Source organism: Dendropsophus ebraccatus, chromosome 8, assembly GCF_027789765.1.
Source record: "Dendropsophus ebraccatus isolate aDenEbr1 chromosome 8, aDenEbr1.pat, whole genome shotgun sequence".
In the NCBI taxonomy this organism is placed as follows: domain Eukaryota; kingdom Metazoa; phylum Chordata; class Amphibia; order Anura; family Hylidae; genus Dendropsophus; species Dendropsophus ebraccatus.
In genome coordinates this window covers 34,973,666-34,994,966 of record NC_091461.1, presented here as the reverse complement: position 1 = coordinate 34,994,966, position 21,301 = coordinate 34,973,666, and the positions used below count along the sequence as shown (strand labels likewise).

The window sequence follows — 21,301 nt, the reverse complement described above, 5'->3', positions numbered from 1 at the left end:
GTGTTAAGGTGGCAGTAGATCAATCTGTTGGCCAATCCAAACAGTTTTAGTAGAGCCATTTACCCATCTAAGACCCATCTGAGATAACCCAAAACAAAGGTAGGTTCCCCTGGCATCCAACAAGACTGTAACCAAAATCCAAAAAGTCTTACCAAAACATTACTTCTAAATGTGACGATTCAACCATACTGGAGGTGTAAATAAAGGTTCATGGGCCCTGATGCAAACTCTTGGCTTGGGCCACCACCCCCATCTATGGTCTTTATATACACCCTTATGTTCATGGTAAAATAAGCTGCCACAAGAGGTGAGACTGTAGACTTAGGGTGGTATCACACCGAACGATTATCGTTCTAAAAATCATTAAATTGTTCAGATTTGACCAATAATCTTTTAGTGTAATAGCAGACAACGATTAAACGACCAACGAGAAATCGTTGGTCGTTTCGTAAAATTTGGGCCTATTTTTTATCATTGATCGTTTGCAAATCGTTCGCATGTAATAAGACGTTGTTTGGTCGTTTGCAGTAGCGGCGAACACAGTGGCGGCGACAGAACAAACGTAATAACGATCATAGTTAACGATCATCATTCTATGTAATTGGGTGAGCGATTTTAGGTCGTTCGCCATAGCGGTCGTTTGAGTTCGTTTATCGCTGATCGTCAAAAAATCGCTTTGTGTAAAAGTACCCTTACAGTATGTAATTGTGCAGACCTGGAGTGGAAGGTCCAGGAGTTGTCGTGATAATCTTGATCTGGCCATTGCTATATAAAGCTATCTCTGGGCCCGACACAGCTGCAACCCTTATGATCCCTATAGCCACTGACTGGGTTTCTAGGACGTAGATGCCTACCTGAGCTGCCACCAGTGGAGGCTGTGAAGACCTTGCCACTGTCCTTGGACATGATCAGCATGTCTCCTTCCTTCTTAGAAGGGGCCCTTTCTTTCTCCAGCAGAAGGAACTTGTAGTCTTTGCTGAGGATGTCATCACCTTGGGTTTTAGTGGTTGTTACTGACAAATAGGAACAAAAACATTTACGATCATATATGTTGACTATTTTCCTTTTTTCATTGGATTGACAGACAGAAATCATCAAACCTCGTGACCACAACTTTATGTCCCATGTCCCTAGCTCTAGAAACTTCCAGAACTATAAAGTTCTATCTGAGTAAATGATATTAAGAATTTTATCTTGTTATGCAGTTCTCTCCTCACTTTACATTTAATTTAGGTGCTCACCTGTTGTAGAGGAGGTGCTGCCGCCGCCACCGCCTCCACCGCCTCCACCACCACCACCGCCGCCGCTACTGTTGCCGCCTCCACCACCACCGCCACCACTGCTCATTAGACCAGAGCTCTGGGTGTTCTGTATGACATTTTTCTGGATTCCATACCCTGAAAGATTTAAACAATTATATTCATTAATCTGATAAAACTTTGTGCTCAGCCATTTATTATAGAGGCCATAATGTGAACTGTCGTACTCCACCCACTAACCTGAAGAGTTTGCGAGTGTTGCTGAGCCATGGAGAACAGGGCCTGCAGCTGATGCTGTCATCTGGGAGGATAAAGGGGCCAAATTGTTTTGCATACCAAATACTGAAAAAAAATATTAAAACATACGGTTAGAATCTATTTATTTTATAAAATAATATTTTTTTTTACTTATTTAATAATAATTCATAATTATGTACTGTGATTTATCTGCTTTCATTGGGTTCAAATGAGGGAATTCCCTTCTATCTTTCTATCTACAGTAATACCTTGGTTTAAGAGTAACTTGGTTTAAGAGCGTTTTGTTTAAGAGCTCTTAGTTTTTCAAACTTGTGACTTGGTGTAAGAGCAGTACTTCGGTTTAAGAGCTCCCTGTACTGGATGAGAGGGCGAGCGGAGGAGGCGCATGGTCTGCATAGCGGGGTGTACAGCCCTGTACTCTGACCCAGGAAGTCGCCCTCACCTTCCAAATCATAGCAGATCCACTTTAAGCTGGGGCTTGCATCAGGGGACAGGACTATGGAGGTAATCTCTCCATAGCTGTAACCCCTCTCTCCCCGGACAGAGAGAGCTGCATGTATGTGCCCACATCTGTCCTGCTCATTCCTTTATGCTCCCTGCAGTCTCTGTCAGTCCTGATTGATCCATGCTGAACACACACCCCTTCCCCATTGCTGTCATGTGACCATACAGACCTCTGACAGCAGCCCTGCTTCTCTATTGTAGCCTGTTGTACTACGCTACTGCATTATGGGGATCTGCAGCTCCATCCTGTATCTACAAACTGCTGCTGTTTCTTGAGGTTTATGCCTTTACTATACATTATACTCCACATGCTGATTGCTATACTGTACAGTAACTTATAATATCACATATTTAGCTGCTTATAAATGTTTGTTTCATTTGTTTTACATGTTATTCAGAATATAAAATCATTATTATTGGGGTGTGGAACCAATTATCTGCATATCAGTGATTTCTTATGGAAAAGTTAGCTATGGTTTAAGAGTGGATTTGAATTACAAGCAAAGTCCCGGAATGAATTATGCTCATAATCCAAGGCACCACTGTATATGATGCTATGATATTTTTACTTTTGTTCACATTTTATAGACTTCTTTCACTAAAAGCCTAGATGGGCGCTGTTACTTTTTCCTTAGGCTAAATACTTTTGTGTCAGCAATGACAAAGATCTTATAGGAGTGATAAAAATTTTTAGGTGAGTCAATTCAGTCTTTTTTATAAAAATTGTATACCATATCTGTAAAAGAGTATTGAAAAGAGGTAAGAAGAACATGTAAGACTACATTGTATTCACCTGCAGAGGAGGTATTCATTCCAGAATGCATGGTAGGAGAGCTGGGGGCCAGATTGTTTGGGATACCAAATACTACAAATTAAAAGGGAAAAAAAGTGAGATCAACAATAAAACAGATCAACTTAGGTATATGTAAAAGATGTGATCTGCTTGGGGTTTACCTGATCCTGAGGAATGGGCATTCATCATAGATGACCCATAGCCCATGTTGGCCATGTTGTTGTGATAGCCAGCCATGGAGGATCCTGCAGGTAGTGTGGAGGTCCACATGTAGGATGGGAGAGCGGATTCCATTATAGCTGTGTCATAGGATCCGGAAACTGTATCAGAGAGACAAGAGTTAAGTTAATATGAATGTATAGGTGATGGGATGGTAAAAAGGCGTTCTCTGGAAGACACCCACCTGACTGGGAGCTCTCCGTTACTACCTTGGTCTCCACTGTTGCTTTTCTGGGAATGGGGAGGGTATTAGTTGGGGACCTGCTGGGGCTCACGCTGGTGGAGCGGCCTCCTTTCAGCAGTTTCTTCACATCATCAAGTTCTGTCCCTGAAAAGTAACACATTCATATACAGTAACCATTTATTGCATTATTAGACTGTGTGTTATACAGTAGATCTATTGTGGGACCGATTGAGGGCTTAGCACAGCATGTACATACCCCTAGCTGTAATATGACACTCATAGACGTCTATGGGGCCACACTGTATCTCTATATGTATCATAAAAAATTCTCCATTCGGTGCCATACTACCTTACTCTACAGGGAGGAATGTCTCCAAAATATGCACTACATGGCAGCAGTATATAGAGGGACATCTGGAGCATCCGTGCACAATGGACACAAGTCTTAAGGGAAATTGTCTATACGTTATTAGCTATTTGTTATGTTTATATATATTGCATATATAAGAAAATCCTAGCATGGCTTACATCGTGTAGACGGTGATGCACTTTGTAGGCGAATGCGGGTTTCAGTTTCTGTAAAATAATAGAAAACAAAATAAAGTTGTTTTTTTTTTTCCCATTGCATAACCAGGTATAACAACTGTAGTGCGGTAAAGGTAATACATATTGTGAGCAGCACAGTACAATGTTCACATTTAGGGGCTGTTCACATCATATATAAGCTGTACACCATGGCTATATCTAACAGAACAAAGCACATAACGTCATAAAACAGACCAAACATAGTGAAAAGGAGACTATGTGTAGGCAAGTCACAGTATATACAGTAATATCTTTTTAATTATATCCTGAGATACTGGTGGTGTACAAAACATGATATGGATAGCCCTTTATTGTTTGAGAGCAGTCCTTAAAGGGGTTATCCAGCATTAGAAAAACATGGCCACTTTCTTCCAGAGATAGCACCGCTCTTGTCTCCAGGTTAGGTGTGGTTTGCAATTAAGCTCCATTCACTTCAATGGAACCAAGTTACAAAACCTGCACCCAAACTGGAGACATAAGTGGTGCTGCCTCTGGAAGAAAGTGGCTATGTTTGGGAGGGACAGATTGTGGGTACAGAGTCGCTTTTACACACCAGAAAATCTGTGCCTCCAGACTCCTGAGGTGCAAAGTTGTTACTTCTTATTCACTCAATGCACTTGAAGTGTTCTGGAAATTATCTTTTTACCCAGGCTATCCCTGTTTTATCATACGCTTATCCTTTAATACAATGTGCAAGGGTAACACCTTCTCACCTCTGCTTTGAGTACGACCTCTGGTAGTTGAGGATGCTGCAAAACATAAAAAGATAAAATTAGGTATTGGTGAAAAGTACTTAAAGGGCAACTTCAGTGAAATTTATTTTCTTTTTAAATCAGCTGGTGTCAGAAAGTGCCAGAAATTTGTAATTTACTTCTATTTAAAAAAACTAAATCATCTTGCAGTACTTATTAGCTGCTGTATGTCCTACATGTCTATGACTATGTCTATGAAATACAGCAGCTGATAAGTACTGGAAGACTGAATATTTTTAATAGTAGTAAATTACAAATCTCTGGCACTTTCTGACACTAGTTGATTTGAAAGAAAAAAAAATGCACTGGAGTATCCCTTTAATATCAATTTTTGTTATATATATATTTCACTTTCGAACACAAATCCAATAACTGCACATAAGCCTGGCTTGTAGAGCATTACGATACATACCCATTTCTTTTCTAGTGTATTCTGGAGATGAATTCCCACTAGAACTTCCTAGAATACAGGACACAGATACATTACTTACACATATTAGAGAGGAGGCTCCATTCGTGGAGGTCTCTATGCTAGTGCATGGTCATGTGATGATACCAGCAGCCACTACCTACCTTCATATCCCGCCTGGCGAGAGCTGGAATTGTAAGTCTTCCTATCAAAGGTAGAGTTTGGTGATACTGATAGGGTAGAAGTGGGGGACTGTGCGTATCTTGATCCAGAAGTGCTGAGATTTACTACTCTTGTGCTTGCGCTGCCGCCTCCACTGCCGCCTCCGCTTGTGGCTATAGATCAATATATATAGTTTGTTAGGAGAGGTTCCTTATTTAAGATGTCAAAATAACATTAAAGGGGTTATCCAGCGCTACAAAAACATGGCCACTTTCTTCCAGAGACAGCCCCACTCTTGTCTCCAGCTTGGGCGGGGTTTTGCTGCTCAGTTCCATTGAAGTGAATGGAGCTTAATTGCAAACCGCACCTGAACTGGAGACAAGAGTCGTGTTGTCTCTAGTGGCCATGTTTTTGTAGCCCTGGATAAGCCCTTTATTGTGGTTGCTTGAATTATAAATATGAGTTGCTCCAAAATTAAGTTTATAAGGCTGATGAATGTAAACCCAATGAATGTAAAATGCAAACAGATGATTTTGCTTGAGGAAGCTGCGGCCCAGCATTTCCACTGTTAGGGTGGGTTCAGACTACGGAATTCTCGCGGATAAATTCCGCGGAATTCCGTCGCCTGTACGCGCTCACGGCCGTGCGCCTTTCCGCCGGCTCCATAGACACCATTCTATGGGCCGGCTGATTCCACATTCTGCAGAAAGAATTGTCACGTGAAGGCGCGCAGCCGTGAGCGCGTACAGGCGACAGAATTCCGCGGAATTTATCCGCGAGAATTCCGTAGTCTAAACCCACCCTTAAAGTAGACCCATATAACATTACACAGTGGCCGTCCAGGCAATACAAATTTACCTTGCGTCCACTTACACAGAGAAGCGCTCTATGCTGGCTTATAGAGAGGGGCAGTCTTCATAAGAGAGCTTTTTCTAGAAATTGCACGATGGTTCCAAATTCTGTCCCCCAATACACACACATAATAATACTGATTTTTACTGCATAACCAGCTTACACCTTATTCATTAGGTCTCTATCTGTGTAGGACAAGCTTATGTATTGTCTCCTGCCCCCATCTGATAGCATTAGAAATAACGGCGATACCACCTACCTGATGTGACGTAACTACTGCTGCTTTGTACCAGGCTCTTCCCTCCACCACCACTGCTCATACCACTCCCTCCCACCTGGTATGAAAGTTTCGAACCACTAGAGTTCGCTCCCTCTGTTTAAGAAGAAATATACCAATGTAACACATAATAATATTATTAATCATAATCAACAACATATAGAGTTTTAGTGTGCGTTCACACCTACAGGATCTGCAGCAGATTTGATGGCGCAGATTTGAAGTTGCAGATTCACTGCAAAGTAACTCTGGGCCATCAGATCTGCTGCGGATCTGCTGCAGATAAAAATCTGCGCCATCAAATTTGCTGCAGATCCTGTACGTGTGAACGCACCCTTAAGGAACATTTGCCACTTTTCGATATTACAAACAAGAGTTTGTATTTGATTACATGTCGCTTATTTATAGAAATTTTTACATAAGATGATAATATTTCTACTGGGATTGATGTATTGCTGAAGAAGTCTACTGGGAGGAGCCTGTTTATTGTTGGCTTTGACCAATCATGTTTACTGTGGCTCAGTAGTGGATGTGAGGTCACACAATGGGCCAATCAGCTGTCAGGATGTAAAGGAGGTTGCTATCTGATTGGCTGAGCAGGGGTGGAATCCCCTATAAATATTCATAAGAGGATACAAAACAGCAATGTGATGACATGGCATACATTCTTACATTTGGGTGTCAAGAGGAAAACTCCTATCTACCATATCCATATACACCCTAGTAGAGCAGAGACTGGACAGAAAGAGTGCAAGAGTTCCTTCCAAATACAATAGTCTCTCAAATCTGTACATAATAACTTACTTGGTGGTAGTGATACAAGTCTTGATGAGGATGTTACTGTTTCCGTATAGGCTGTAAAACAAGAGGACCATCCTATAACATATATATTACTCTCTTAAAGGCACCTATGCATCTTTATGTGTCTTTATATTAAGAATATGTTCTATTCGAAGTCATTAGTAAGTTCGTGTTTAGAAACAAGGGTCTGCTTTTTTCCAGAGACAGCGCCACTCTTGTTCTTAGGCTGTGTCTGGTATTACAGGTCAGCTCTAAATGTTGCAATACTAGACACAGCCCATGGAAATGTTAACCAATTAGGAATACAATAAAGCTATCTATAAGTAGTGTTCATACAATGATGGATAACTTCCTAAACTCGTATACTAATCAAGTCTAAGGCTATGTTCACACACAGTATTTTTACTTAGTATTTTGGTCAGGATTCTTTAATTGGTTGAAAATACAGAATGTGTGCAAATCTTTCCATTACAATTTTACCCTGTTAGTTCCACTCCTGATTTTGGTTGAAAAAACACTGACCAAAAGACTGATGGAAATACTGTGTGCCTAAAGTTGGGATGTAAATTTCTGCTGTTTCAGGCTAGGTTCACACTATGTATCTGTGCGGCTATATTGCGGGCGGTAAATCATCGGCCGGATTTTTCCGGTTCATGTGTACGCTGGAAAGTATACGATATACGGCTGCACAGTGCACACTATGTATGAACCTACAGCCCTATCGTAAACGGACCCGTAAAAAATGAACAAGACCATTGTTTGTGGCTGGAACTGTGCAAATTCACGGCCGTGGATTGACAGGCGGTCCGTACAGAGTACTTAAAAAAATATCCGGCAATAATGCCGAATGCCGATGCCTCTAATAGATAATATATTAAATTAATAAAACACATTTGCTTTGTAATAAAGTCCCTTTCGTTGTTCAATAATTTAATTCTAACAAATCCATCATTGTGCAATTAAATATACTGTTAAAATAAATATATATATATATATATATATAAATAAATGTATATTTATATATATATTTATTTTTTGACAGTATATTTAATTGCACAATGATGGATTTGTTTAAATTAAATTAGTGAACAACGAAACTAATTTTATTACAACAAAAATGTGTTTTATTATTTAAATATATTAACCATGAGAGGCCTCGGCATCGGCATACTGCAGAGGATCGCAAACCCTGGTAATAGCAATTCATGTAAACTCTTTCCCTGCTTTCCCAGATGCATCCAGATGTGTTTGCATCACTTTCTAAAGATTTTATTTGTTATTTTTAGTTGAACCAGATTTCCAAGTAAATGACCGTATGTTTTCAGCCGCATGTCTATTTTTTCCCACGGCCGTAGTTTCAGCCGCACATTTCCAGCCACATAAAAAATACAGCCGCACACATACATAGTGTGAACATAGCCTTATATTGCAAAAGAACAGAACAGAGCAATGCATTCTGGGACATAGCTGTTGGTCACTTGTCTGACATCTGTGGGCAGGTAAATGGCTGTCAACTTCTATGGGCAACCAACAGAATGTTTAAATCAGTCACGTATAGGAAAAGAAAGTATACATGTTAAAAAATAAATAAATAAATAAATAAATATATATATATAAATAATTATTTTAAATATATATAAATAAAGAGAAATGGAGTCATGGAACAAAACATACTTCTTCCGGTGACTTCCCCGCCGTAACCTTTTCTGGTTAAACTGTCCATTCCATTTCACCTGTGAAGAAAAAATAAAGAAAAGTTAAAAAAAAATGTATTTGGCATTAGGAATTGGGAACAGAATACTATTATATCCTGCAGAATGGTGGCTCATTTGTAGCTACTCAAAATCCATACACAGTATATCATGTCATATCTTCCTCCCCCACCAGAGGAGGCTATGGCTTCATGTTTTCAACTCAGCGCAGGTAACTGATAACTGTAATAATAATAATTTTATTATTATTATTGTTATTATTAATACTATTATTCTTTCTGTCGTAAAAATTTATAGGTGGAGCTTCTGGATTGTCAATGTTTTAACCCCTACTGCCATTTTCAGTAACTTTTGCATGTCATCAGACATCAGACAAGTCAAGTTATTGATCACACTGGTTCTCACTCTGCTGCAATCCAGAGATACAGCCAGGGAGATTGTGCAGAGCTATGCCCACTCCCTGGCCTGCCAGGACATCAGATTTGTTCGAATAGACACTAATGGAGCGAACAAGTCAGATTTGATTGATATTTTTGGAGTGAAGCTCGCTGCCCTGCACTCCCCCTGGATGTATCTGGGGAACACAGAGGGACTCAGGAGCGACACCCGATGCGATCAGTAACCACTGATATATCTGAGAACAAGTGATAGTAACACTTTAAAATCCGCTTACATTTCCAAACCTTAATAAAACTCTTCTAAACTTTTAAAATGTTCCCATTAAATTGACAGACACATTAATATCTAGTTGTCATCCAATCCCATCATGCCTGCTGACTTCACACACTTTTACCTACAGTATATTCACAAACACCTATTAGTTATATAAACTGTGTAAATCTTTAAAAAGTTGTTTTTCTATTTCCTGCTGTTTTTAGGGGCAGGGGAGGGAAAGCATCAGACAGTGGTTCAGCCTAGGAAAAGCACCAATCCACTCACATAGTACAGCTATATAACACACAAATACATGTTCTATACAGGGCACAAGTAAAACACCACATCAAATTCTGATATATACAGCGCATGCCTGTAGCGTTACCCATAGGGTGAAAGAGACCAAGCATAGTGTGTGACTGTTTTTTCCCTGTACACATATTTTTTTTAGGACACATGGAGGGGACATTTATGAAGACTGGCATACTCGTCCGTCAGTCTTATATTAGGCTCCATCCCCAATTTCCCCACCGTATTCACTAAGAGGCGCATGACTCTTAGTAAATCTGACCTGTCCTACGCCTGCTGTACGGTGGGTGTAGAAATCTACATCTGCTCCTGAGCAGGTGTAGATTTCTGCTTGCAAGCAGGCAGCCCAATGTGGCATATAGCCGAAACCTGATGTGAACAGTCCCTTATAGCTCAAGCTATACATAATGGGGTGGAGGAGGTTCACAGATGATGGCAGCTTCAAGAATTTTTACCCAATTGCCCCTCTTATAATCCATCTTTGAAGATTGGGTATTTACAGAAACCTAGGAACTTTTTGGTCCATGTTCTTTCCAGATCATTATACCTAAGCTACGGACTGACCCTTGTCACTTGTCCAAGCGTCCATTGTATATACGATACAAACTTGCCCAACGTGGCCCCATTTAGAGGCTTAAAGGAGACTGAGAATTCAACGTTTTTTCTTGTATATTCTTCTATATAAATCATGAATTCAGACCTTACAGACAAGTTACGACAGTGAAGACTTCTCTAGATGGGGTATACAGCTAGCCTTATTTATCCCGGCTTTATTAAGCTTACGTGCAGCATTTCTGAGCAGTGAAGACATTCTTACCATACAAAAAGCGTCGCTGACCTCAGACACGTAGCGTGATTCTTATAATCTGCACTATATACTGTTCCTGCAGGCAGTGTGCATGCAAACACATGCGTATATCATTACCATGCAACACCCCTAGTTATTCTGTACAGGCTATAGTCATTTAAATCCATATAAAACATAGCTCAGAGCAAGGAAGGCTGAAAGCTTATATTACTCGGGAGGGGAAGGTGGAAGGCAAAGCCATAGCCTGAGTGACATAGCAAAGCCGCACTTTATAGAAAGCAATGTATCTTCCTGGATTAGTATAAGGTACTGGAACATAATGGTAATAAGGCTGAAGAACGGGCATGATCCCTGTAAGTCACAGCTTCCTTTTATGTTTTATAAGGCTAAATTAGTACAGAAGGTAAATATAATATTAGCTGTCAATCAAAAACTGACATATAAACCAATATGGATAGATGTAGCAGAGCTGAACTTGCCTTTCAATTAATGTTTATCTGATTAGTATGGCAGAGAGAGAAGCTGAGAGAGACTGGTGGCTATGGACAGGCTGTCGGATAACCCTATTTAAAAAAAACTTTGTTGTTGGACGGACTATCAACCAGTCTATCTAATGTGACTGCAGTTCTGCATTGGCAATGTGCTTACAAAGATCTCCTCTTGGCAGCAGTCCCACCAGCTATTCCTCAACTAAAGTTAATATAAATAATAAATAAATAATAATAATAATAATAATAATAAATTAATAATCAGATTTTTTTTTTAAATGTATTTAGATTTAGAAAGGGGAACCCGAGACCCTCCAGCTGTTGCAGAACTACAATTTCCATCATGCCTGGACAGCCTTGGCTATGGCTGTGTCCAGGCATAATGGGAATTGTAGTTTAGCTGGAGGGCTATGGGTCCCCCTTTTCCAGATTTAGAACTTTTTTTTTTTTAACTAGCACTATTCAGTGGACCACTACCCATAACACAATATAACATCACAGCAGCTCTGCTTTATCTGTATACATAGTCAGCACCACAATATAACATCACAGCAGCCCTGCTTTATCTGTATACATAGTCAGCACCACAATATAACATCACAGCAGCCCTGCTTTATCTGTATACATAGTCAGCGCTCATTTGACCAAGTCTTTCATTCCTCTGTAACACAGCCTTTTGTTTTTGTACTTTGTTTTTGCCAAAGACTAACGGCATACAATGGATGGAGTCATTCCAGGGATGGAGTCTTTCCACAGCAGAGGAAACCAAACGTGTCAATTCATTTCCCCTTGTATCCACCTCCCAACGTTTTTCCACTTGTATAATAAAAAATAATTTTATTATTTGGTGATCAGAAATATTAATGATCTATGGGTAAATTCTCAGCTGCAATAATAAAAATTTTTTTTTCCTGTATCCAGATAGGGGCATTAGATACAGAACAGTGTTTTAGTCCAGTCAGGGTCTTGACCTGGAAGCTTCTTGGTTGCAGTACAATATCTGTAACAGGACCCCCAGTAACATGTGGGTGGTGTAAACAATACTGATGTTTTATGTGGTCTTTGGATCCCAAAGCTGTGGCTGTCCAGGCATGATGGGAACTGTAGTTTTGCAACAGCTGGAGGGCCGAAGCTTCCCCATGCCTGCCTTATAGCAACATCCAATAACATTTATATGAAAAAAAGTATAGCATATATTTTATCCCTATTAGTCCAATTGAGTTTATTGCATAACATTATGATCAAGAACTAATGATGACATCACACACCAACGTCCAAAGATCAATCCATTGCTGCTTAGTGTTCAAGAAGCCAATGTGATGCAAATTCTCCCTTAGCCATCTTTCCACTTCTCCTGAAACCAGTCCTGCCATTTATAGGATAATACCATATCACCTCCTTCAAAAATAGCTCACCCCTCCCTCCTATGAGTATTTTTTATTAGGTGTCTCCCTGATACCAGTATTAGTGAGCTTTACTACTTCGCATGCTCAGCCATGTATAAACCCACAAGTATTTGGCGAGTCCAAACAGTATATCCCAGCGCTTTCTGTTAATTCTCTGGTATTTTGGCCTGGAGAAGGTATATTGGCTAAAAATAGTGTAATATTTATATTCAGCTACTGATTGTGTGCTGATTTACACCTAATATAGAATAGTTATATAATAGTTAGAGCTAATGATAGAGTTAAGTGAAAGATCTTGCAGTTTTATTATTGAGTTTGAAGTGTGACTGTATGCGGTAAGCTCATTAGCTCCACCTAGAGGCAGTTACAAGCAGTGAGAGTTTCAGCCTTTCATTTTATGGCTCTGCAGGTGATTTGGAGCCTATGACATATTAAAATATAAGGGATTGTCCTCATTATTCAATAATGTATTACATAATACCTGTGTTTTATGAGACACCAACTAATTCCAGCTACATTCCCACTCGCCCATCCCTCTAGCAATATTTAAGCATCAGGAATGCATCTTGTTTTTATTTGTGTTTCTTACATTTTTTATTAGTATTGGATGCGGCTCCCTAACAAGCGCTTACTAGTTTACTGGAATGTAATGGGATTTGATATCCTACTTATAGGAGCAAAGAACAATACAGGACTGTGACGATCCTTACTGGGTGAACACCTAATAGGATTCCTTTAAACTGCAGTCTGAGAGTACTCGGAGCATCAGTGAAGCTTAACTACATAGAAAATAGCAAAAGGTGACATAAACAAACAGATATTGATGAGAAACGATGCTACAAACCAAATCGATAAAATAAGTAGAAGCATCATGCATACAGTGCAGTACCCTCTATGGCCTTGGGTGGTGGGGGTGCTGTTATTCTATTCTTTCCATCTATTCACTATGCAGCTAGCGCCCATCATGACGCATTAAGTATGAAACACCTCCTTTTATGCTTGTGTTATGTTATCAAAGCAGGGTCCACAATGTAATTTCTACATGCCGATACGTATAGAAGAAACATCCGGGCAATATCATTAGGAATAACCCTTATTATACTGCAGGGCTCAGATGTGAGCTGCACCGGATCAGTCTTAATGTCTTAATTAGTATCTTCAGGTTTTGCGGTTTTGCTGAATCTTAAGGGGCGATTTATCTGACAGGTTTTCGAAGCCAAAGCCAGGAACAGACTATAAACAGGGAACAGGTCATAAAGGAAAGACTGAGATTTCTCTTCTTCTCAAATCCATCCCTGTCTTTGGCTTCAAAATTCTGTCAGATAAATCTCTCTGTGTAAAGGAAGCCTATCAGCCAGACTGGGAAAATACTTGATCTCTTAACCTTGAATTTGGTGATTTTACTTAAACTTAGAGGCAGACAGTAAAATAAATGGTCCCTTAACCTTGTTCTGCATTTCACATGGTTATTCTATTTGACTATTGCCATTGTACGTCCATGGGCAGAATAAATTGTAGCACTCTTCTACTCCTCTTCCACTAGGTGGCATTATATTATATAATGGTATAGGCTCATGGTATAGGAATACTGTACAGCAATCACAGAGCACTATAAGGGACTATAGTATTTGGTAGAACCAAATACGGACTGGGTGATATATCCAAACTGTTAAACAACAGTACAATATGTGGTTGTTGTTCTCCCATTGGGTAACCTACAAGCCAGGGAGAGAACACATGACCCCTATATGAGTCCGTGGTGTACGGTCCAGGGATTGAGCCATAGAGGAAAGAGACTGGCACATTTGTGACAATGACATCAGGTTATGATCACTACTTCCATGAGCATACACTAGTAACTGATTGTGCAAGTAATACATGGGTCCTGGTGTATTTCCTCTATGCTATATCCATACAGACATAGTCATTTTAGTCATTTTGTGTTGTTAACTTATCCAACAACACAATGGGTTGCTATGAGAAAACAGAAGACGCACTGTTTCCCATGTAGAATGTGGTGTGCAAGGAGTGACAGAAGAGGTCATCCCTCCGGCACGTCTCCCAGTCCTCCCTGATATGTGAAAGTGCATCTAATGTGGTCTCAGGAGGCATACTATAGTGGAGAGGAAAAGGACTATGGAATTGCATTATATTATATGAGGAATACATATGTGATAGAGGAAACCTGGAATGATGTGAAGGGACAGATTCCCAGCAGGAGTTTTCACATTCTATGTAGTTTTTGAAGCCAAAATCAATAGATTTGGAAATTTCCCCTTTAAACATATCCTTTATTATATTCCATTTCTTGCTTTGGTTATAGAAGATCGATAAAAACCTAAGCATAACCTTAAAGGGGTTATTTCGGATAAAAAAAAAACAACAAAAAACTGTTTTCTTCCAGATACAGTGCCACTCTTATACTCAGGTTGTGTGTGGTATTGCAGCTTCAGTTTCATTGAAGTAAATTGAGCTGGGTTGTAATACCATACACAACCTGAGGGCAGGGGTGGAGCTGTTATTGAAAATAAACCATGTGATCATCCAATGAATCCTTTGCATGTCATGGGTCTCCATTCCTGTAGAACAAAAGGACTATATCTGTGGTGAAAGCAAAAGGGTGAATAAAGAACTGCTGCTTAAGATGAGGAGTGTCTGGCCCATCAAAGCAAAGATCCAATCTTAATATGGCTCTGGATAATAGAGGGGGTCCTCTCTTCAACTTGCTCCAATAGGACATATGTAAATGAGTTGTCTGAAGCAATGCTTTAAAGTTATCTTAAAGTTATCCTAAATTAAATGTCTACTTTATACCCCATATTCTTTTCAGATCCAACATTCTGAACCAATAATACATCTTAAAGCAGTTGTTTTGGAAGAAAGAAATAATGTTTTAATAAATAAAGGAGTCTTGGCAGTTTACTACATAATGTTTTATACTGAAGTATGCAGTAAGCTCCTCAGCTCCCCCTAGCGGTGGCTGCTAGCAGACAGAACTGTATTGTTTAACATTAAGTCTTAATTTTAAGCACTCCTGGATCTGAAGAAATAATCAGTGCAGAACTTGGTATCTACTTTCTATTTAACTAATGTTAGGTAGGATCATGCTGATTAATAAAAGGCAGTCTGGCCACATAATGAACCAAACATAATGACACCCATGTGTGACTAAGTAATAATAGTCAGCAATAGGTATTTGCTTAGCCTATCAGGTATGACTGTCATTTGACATGCAATGTAATATGAAAGAATAAGGTAGCTTTAGTGTATAAATGTGATACGGATCAGTTTGCTGTATGTATGTGTCGCTGTGATGATGATTGATGGCTGCTGCACTGCACCCAGAACATAGGTTCAGTCCATTGTCCTATGTAAATACCCTCGCCAAAGCTGTGTGGTTTATTAGTAAGTTTCTTCTTATGGCTCCCAATACCTTCTGCACATGCCATAAGCTTCATTTCAGCATAATGCATGCAATAATCATACATTCAGCTTCATATATATATATATATATATATATATATATATCTGAGATGATGCACCAGCACCTTTAGACCCAACAACCTATAGAGCTCTTCATAAAAAGCATACAAAACCATGCAACAAGAATAACCTAGCAAAAACCATCGTTACAAGGTAGAGCAGTTTCTTGCACATAACCAGAAGGTTCTAAAGTCCGGAATCCCTGACTCACGGCCGCTGATAACACCACCTTAGTAAATAGTCAAGAATACAAATTTGTTCTGCGAATAAAGTGGAACAAGAACACTTCACTATAAAACACTTCTACTATAAGTAGTAATAGGACAAGTGTATGCAGCTACCACAATAAGACTACTGGTGGTGGTAACACATCCACTTTGTGTAGTCCAGATGGTCCTACATGATGGAGATGAATATAAATTGCCTCCATATACATATACAATTATAGTCTATAGAGTAGTATCCAATCCACATACCTTGTGTGTTATGATGAGAAGAACCTCTGGAAACAGGTGAGGCCAAATTGATGTCAGCCTCCCAAAAACTTTTCCTTTTTATAACTGTTTGCCCTCCTACACTTGTTTACCCGTCCTCTGAGGTGTGTTGAGGCTGACTGATGCTTCAAGAATGTTCACTTTTTCTCTTATTCAATCTGTGAATCCCAGTCTCCCAGGTCCCTTCACTTCCAGGCAAGTCCTGACAAAGGTGTGGCATGGTTTTAGGTTTTTTTTTTTTTTGGTTCCACCCTTCGACTCAGCCCAATAATCTGTAAGAGGCGAGAGAAAAAAAAATCTCTGCCTTCGGGATGTAAACTCTGAGCGAAGCTACACCTGCCTGTGATTCAGGGCTCAGTGCGTGGAGCGAGAAGAAAGGAAACATTATACTGGAAAGATGAGAGCTGTGCGTGCTACAATTCTCAAGTGTAATAATTGGATTTCACATAATGTATATAGAGCAATATAAGTTCCCTTATCACCCGGAACACCTACCTGTGTAGCTAATAGCATACATGTCTATCCTAGAAGGCCTTGTAGTCTTCTGCATTACTTTCTGCAGACACTGTGACATCTAAACAAACTTTATATTACATTCACATATAATATAATAGTCACATATTAAATTCACTTTATTTACATATTTACAAGTATTCACATATTTACTGAGATCTGATTGGAATCCAAGGATTTATACAAGATCAATGATATAAAGATCTTTCTATCTATCTATCTATCTATCTATCTATCTATCTATCTATCTATCTCCCATCTATAATTAATCTATCTATCTATCTATCTATCTATCTATTGATCTATCTATCTATCTATCTATCCAGGAATATTTACCATATATCAGTCAGTTCACCATTTGAAATCCATTTATCTGTTACACATCTAATCACCTGTACATCTACATTCTTCATCAGTCTGTCCTATTTATCTATCTAGATCACTTTTATTCACCTGTTTGTCTATTTAAAGTGATTATCTAAAGTGATTATATATTTCATTATCTATCTATCTGTCTATCTATCATCTACTGTATTCATATCATATATATTTCATATCTATCTATCCATCCATTCATCTATTCCCTATCTATCTATCTATTCCCTATCTATCTCCTATCTATCTATCTATCTATCTATCTATCTATCTATCTATCTATCTATCTATCTAATCTATCTATCTATCCATCCATTCATCTATTCCATATCTATCTATCTATCTATCTATCTATCTATCTATCTATCTATCTATCTATCTATCTCCTATCTATTATCTATCTATCTATCTATCTATCTATCTATCTATCTCCTATCTATCTATCTATCTATCTATCTATCTATCATCTATCTATCTATCTATCTATCTATCTATCTATCTATCTATCTATCTATCTATCTCCTATCTATCTATCTATCTCCTATCTATCTATCTCCTATCTATCTCCTATCTATCTATCTATCTATCTATCTATCTATCTATCTATCTATCTAAGTCTGGGTTCACACTCTTCTTGTTTGCATTAACTGAAATAATTGAAGTCTAATAGATGTTACCTCAATTTAAAACTGTTGAGCCCAGCACAATGGCTGATAATTAATACTTGGGGTTCCCATCCAACATCTTATGGCATTGCCCAGGCACCACCACCCCAGGCAATCCCCAATAGACATTCTGCCTGTCTTTGTCACAGATACCCACACATTTACCCCAGAGGGCGGTTGTCATAGCAAAGTTTTTTTTAAACTTGAAATTTTTTCAGTATCTTGGGCTGAACCTCCTGTAGGGGCTAAACTTAACGTCTGTGGAGTAGTGATGAGGAGGGTGTTCTACACACTTCCGGAACTAACAAGTTCCAGCAAATCAGATTGTCATCATCGGTGCATAAAGTGAACTAATACCATGAAAAACATCCAGATGCTGATTGGTTGCTATGTTTATATAGAGGTTTGAAGTATTTTTTTTTTTTTAAAACATGAATTAAAAAAAAATTAAATTAGACACACCTTTCAAGAACAGGCTGATCTACTTGTCTGCTTTACTATGATACAGAGGTAAACTGGTAGACTGACAAGATGACTAAAGATGAGCGCAAGTGAAGCATGCTCAAGCAAATCAATTGGCATTTGAATACCAGTGGCTGAAGAAGATAGATGCAGCCCTAGGGAGTCATGGAAAATATGGATACAGCCTATGACCTATGACTGTATCCCTGTTTTCCAGGACTCCGTAGGGCTGCACCAAACTTCTTCAGCCACTGGTATTCAAATGTCGAATAATCGGACTCGAGCAGGCTTGGGTTAAGCTCATCTCTAAATATGACCTATCAAAGACCTTCTGCTGTAAGGAGATGGAGGGTTGAAGGGTCTAGGTCTAAGCTCTAGGTGTTCATAATATATATTTTTGGCTGGAAACTGGGTATGGCACATACCTGGTTCAAAGAAAAAAAAAGACAAAGGCTGAAATTGCGAACATACAAAAACACTGAAAAATGCAACAGCTCACCGCAATGGCAAGATACAGACCCACTACAGACATGAAAATAGTTAAAAGCAGCCCCCCCAACTGCTAAAAAAAATTCCCACAAAAATAATAAGGCTCTCGGTTACCATTTGCAAACAGTGTAAACCACCCCACCACGATAAGGTGGCCTCATGCTCGAGGTGGACCCTACACTGTACTATGGCCGCTTGAAAAAGGAGGACACACCTCCGAAACGTCGCGTGAAATGTGATGACGCTACCATCTGGCCTCCCAGCTGCTCTGGCCTTTAACAGCGCCCTGAGCTGGACGCAAAGACGGAGCTCCATTAAGTATCCATTTGCACACAGATGTTTTATGAAATGATAAGAACTTTGTAAAGGTCTGGAGTTTTTCTATTGCAAAGAATTTAATACAGAAAGAAAAAGTGCAATTTGATGTGTCAGTATTTTCCTTTTTTTTCGCTATGGCCTCTTGGGCATTTACTTGGCAAATGATTAATGAGGATGAATGTAAAGTTATCATCTGGGTACTAATAATCTGACTGCATCATATCTCCTGGGTGGAGAGGCACTGATAGAGAAGGACTTTAGTGAACCTGTAAATCACAGACCAGAGAACAGCACAATGTCAATCAGCTGCTTCTAAGGTGGGGAGGAAACTGTCATAATAAGAGGGATACATTTATGGGATAGGCACATAATAGTAGTATATGTGGCCTAACATGGAATATAGACATCAGTTCATATAAAGGATGTCCTGGAATTTGGAGAAAAAAGTAAACTGATAAGGGGCATGGAGCATCTCAACTATCAGGATAAAGTAAAGTAATTACATTTGTTTGGTCTTTGGAAAAGACAATTAAGGGAGGACATGATCAACTTCTAAAATTATATAAATGGGCCATACAAAAAAATGGTGAAAAGATGGATCCTGTAAAACCCCTTCAAAAGACAAGAGGGCATCCCTATGTCCCAAGAAACAGAAGTTCAGTCTCCAAAAGTGGCAAGAATTCTCCACTATAAGAACTGCGAATCTGTAGAAATCCACCTCTGGAGCCGGTCACAGCAGGAACAGGTGAGGGCTTAAAAAAAAACAAATTCTTAGAACAAAACTACATTAACAACTATGTAAAAGTAAAGAATACTCACATTAAAGGGAATGTGTCATCAGAAAATGACTCAGCAATTAAATAATGTTTTTATGTTAAACATATTTTTTAAGAATTTTTGGTGACATTTTTTTTCATTTTACATTTTCTATCTATATTATAAAATAATCCTGAGATCTTGCAGTTTTCATTCACACCCCTGGGGCTAAAATTAGGCTGAGACTTCCTGTTCTGTCTGTATTGATAAGAGGAGGCTGCTGTAAAATGATCTGTACAGCATTGCAGCATCATGTGACACCAGTAGATAGCCGCTCCCTGTGGAATAACCTCTTAGAAGGTCATAGAGCAAGCTCAGTAATGCTTTGCATTTATCTCAAGGGGACAGAATCTATCTATTGTCATCTATGTCCATGATTCTTGCTGTAAAGCACATCGCTAAATGCTGTTAAAAACATTCCAGGCAATATGGCAGCCCCCATAACAATGTACAAGAAGTGAAATTTAAAAAAATTAAGTCAGAAACAGATTAGTATAAAAGAACAAGTTTTAGTATCTGACTCTAATTAGTAAAAGAAAATTTAGGTGACACATTCCCTTTAAAGGGGTTATCCAGCATGGGGGCACTTTTTGGGGGGGACCGGAGAGGAAATGGCTGTAATAAAAGTGTCCACTCACCTCCCCGGTTCCAGCGGCGGGTCACTCATCGCAGCGCTCCGGTCCCCGGTCCCCGGTTCCCGGCCGCTTCCTGGTGTCTGACGCCGCCCGAGACGCTACGTCTCAGGGCCACTCAGCCACTCAGTAAAGGAGGCGGGATCCGAGCGGACTTCAAACGGATCCTGCCTCCTTCACCAGGAAGCGGGCGGGAACCGGAGCGCCGCGATGAGTGACCCGCCGCTGGAACCGGGGAGGTGAGTGGATGTCTTTTATTTCAGCCACCTCCTCCCCGGTCCACCCAAAAAAGTGCCCTCACACTGGATAACCCCTTTAATGTTACCTATACCCATACTCCACCCATTATCCTTATCTTTCCTCCTTTGGTTGTTCTTGATGGACATGTGTTTGTTTTCAATTTATCTACTGTGTAGCTTTGGGCTATGTTCACACTACATAATTTTCATATTAATTACGGCCGTTGTTGCCGATTTGCAACAACAACCATGATTATTATGAAACATTGTGCTGCCGTCTATGAAATCACGGTTGTAGTGTATACACATAGGGGGATATTTATTTAGTCCAGCGTTTTCTGCGCCGGACTTAAAATGTCCCCGCAGCTCTGCCGGTACAGAGA

At 39.5% G+C, this 21,301-nt stretch overlaps 1 protein-coding gene across 1 annotated transcript in view; it reads right to left on the bottom strand.

Annotated features, from left to right (window-relative positions):
- Window positions 1–16,630, bottom strand: part of COL17A1 (collagen type XVII alpha 1 chain) — a 38,295-nt gene extending 21,665 nt beyond the window's left edge. The window contains exons 1-14 of the mRNA XM_069981811.1: window positions 16,392–16,630; window positions 8,730–8,788; window positions 7,059–7,109; window positions 6,237–6,350; window positions 5,128–5,298; window positions 4,967–5,014; window positions 4,516–4,551; window positions 3,746–3,793; window positions 3,218–3,361; window positions 2,976–3,134; window positions 2,815–2,886; window positions 1,500–1,601; window positions 1,242–1,397; window positions 855–1,013 (exon numbers count right to left, since the gene is read on the bottom strand). Of these exons, the coding sequence (XP_069837912.1) occupies window positions 855–1,013; window positions 1,242–1,397; window positions 1,500–1,601; window positions 2,815–2,886; window positions 2,976–3,134; window positions 3,218–3,361; window positions 3,746–3,793; window positions 4,516–4,551; window positions 4,967–5,014; window positions 5,128–5,298; window positions 6,237–6,350; window positions 7,059–7,109; window positions 8,730–8,778 (1,309 nt within the window). The 5' untranslated portion in view covers window positions 8,779–8,788; window positions 16,392–16,630. The remainder of the gene's footprint in view (window positions 1–854; window positions 1,014–1,241; window positions 1,398–1,499; window positions 1,602–2,814; window positions 2,887–2,975; window positions 3,135–3,217; window positions 3,362–3,745; window positions 3,794–4,515; window positions 4,552–4,966; window positions 5,015–5,127; window positions 5,299–6,236; window positions 6,351–7,058; window positions 7,110–8,729; window positions 8,789–16,391) is intronic.
- Between the last annotated feature and the right edge of the window lie 4,671 nt (window positions 16,631–21,301).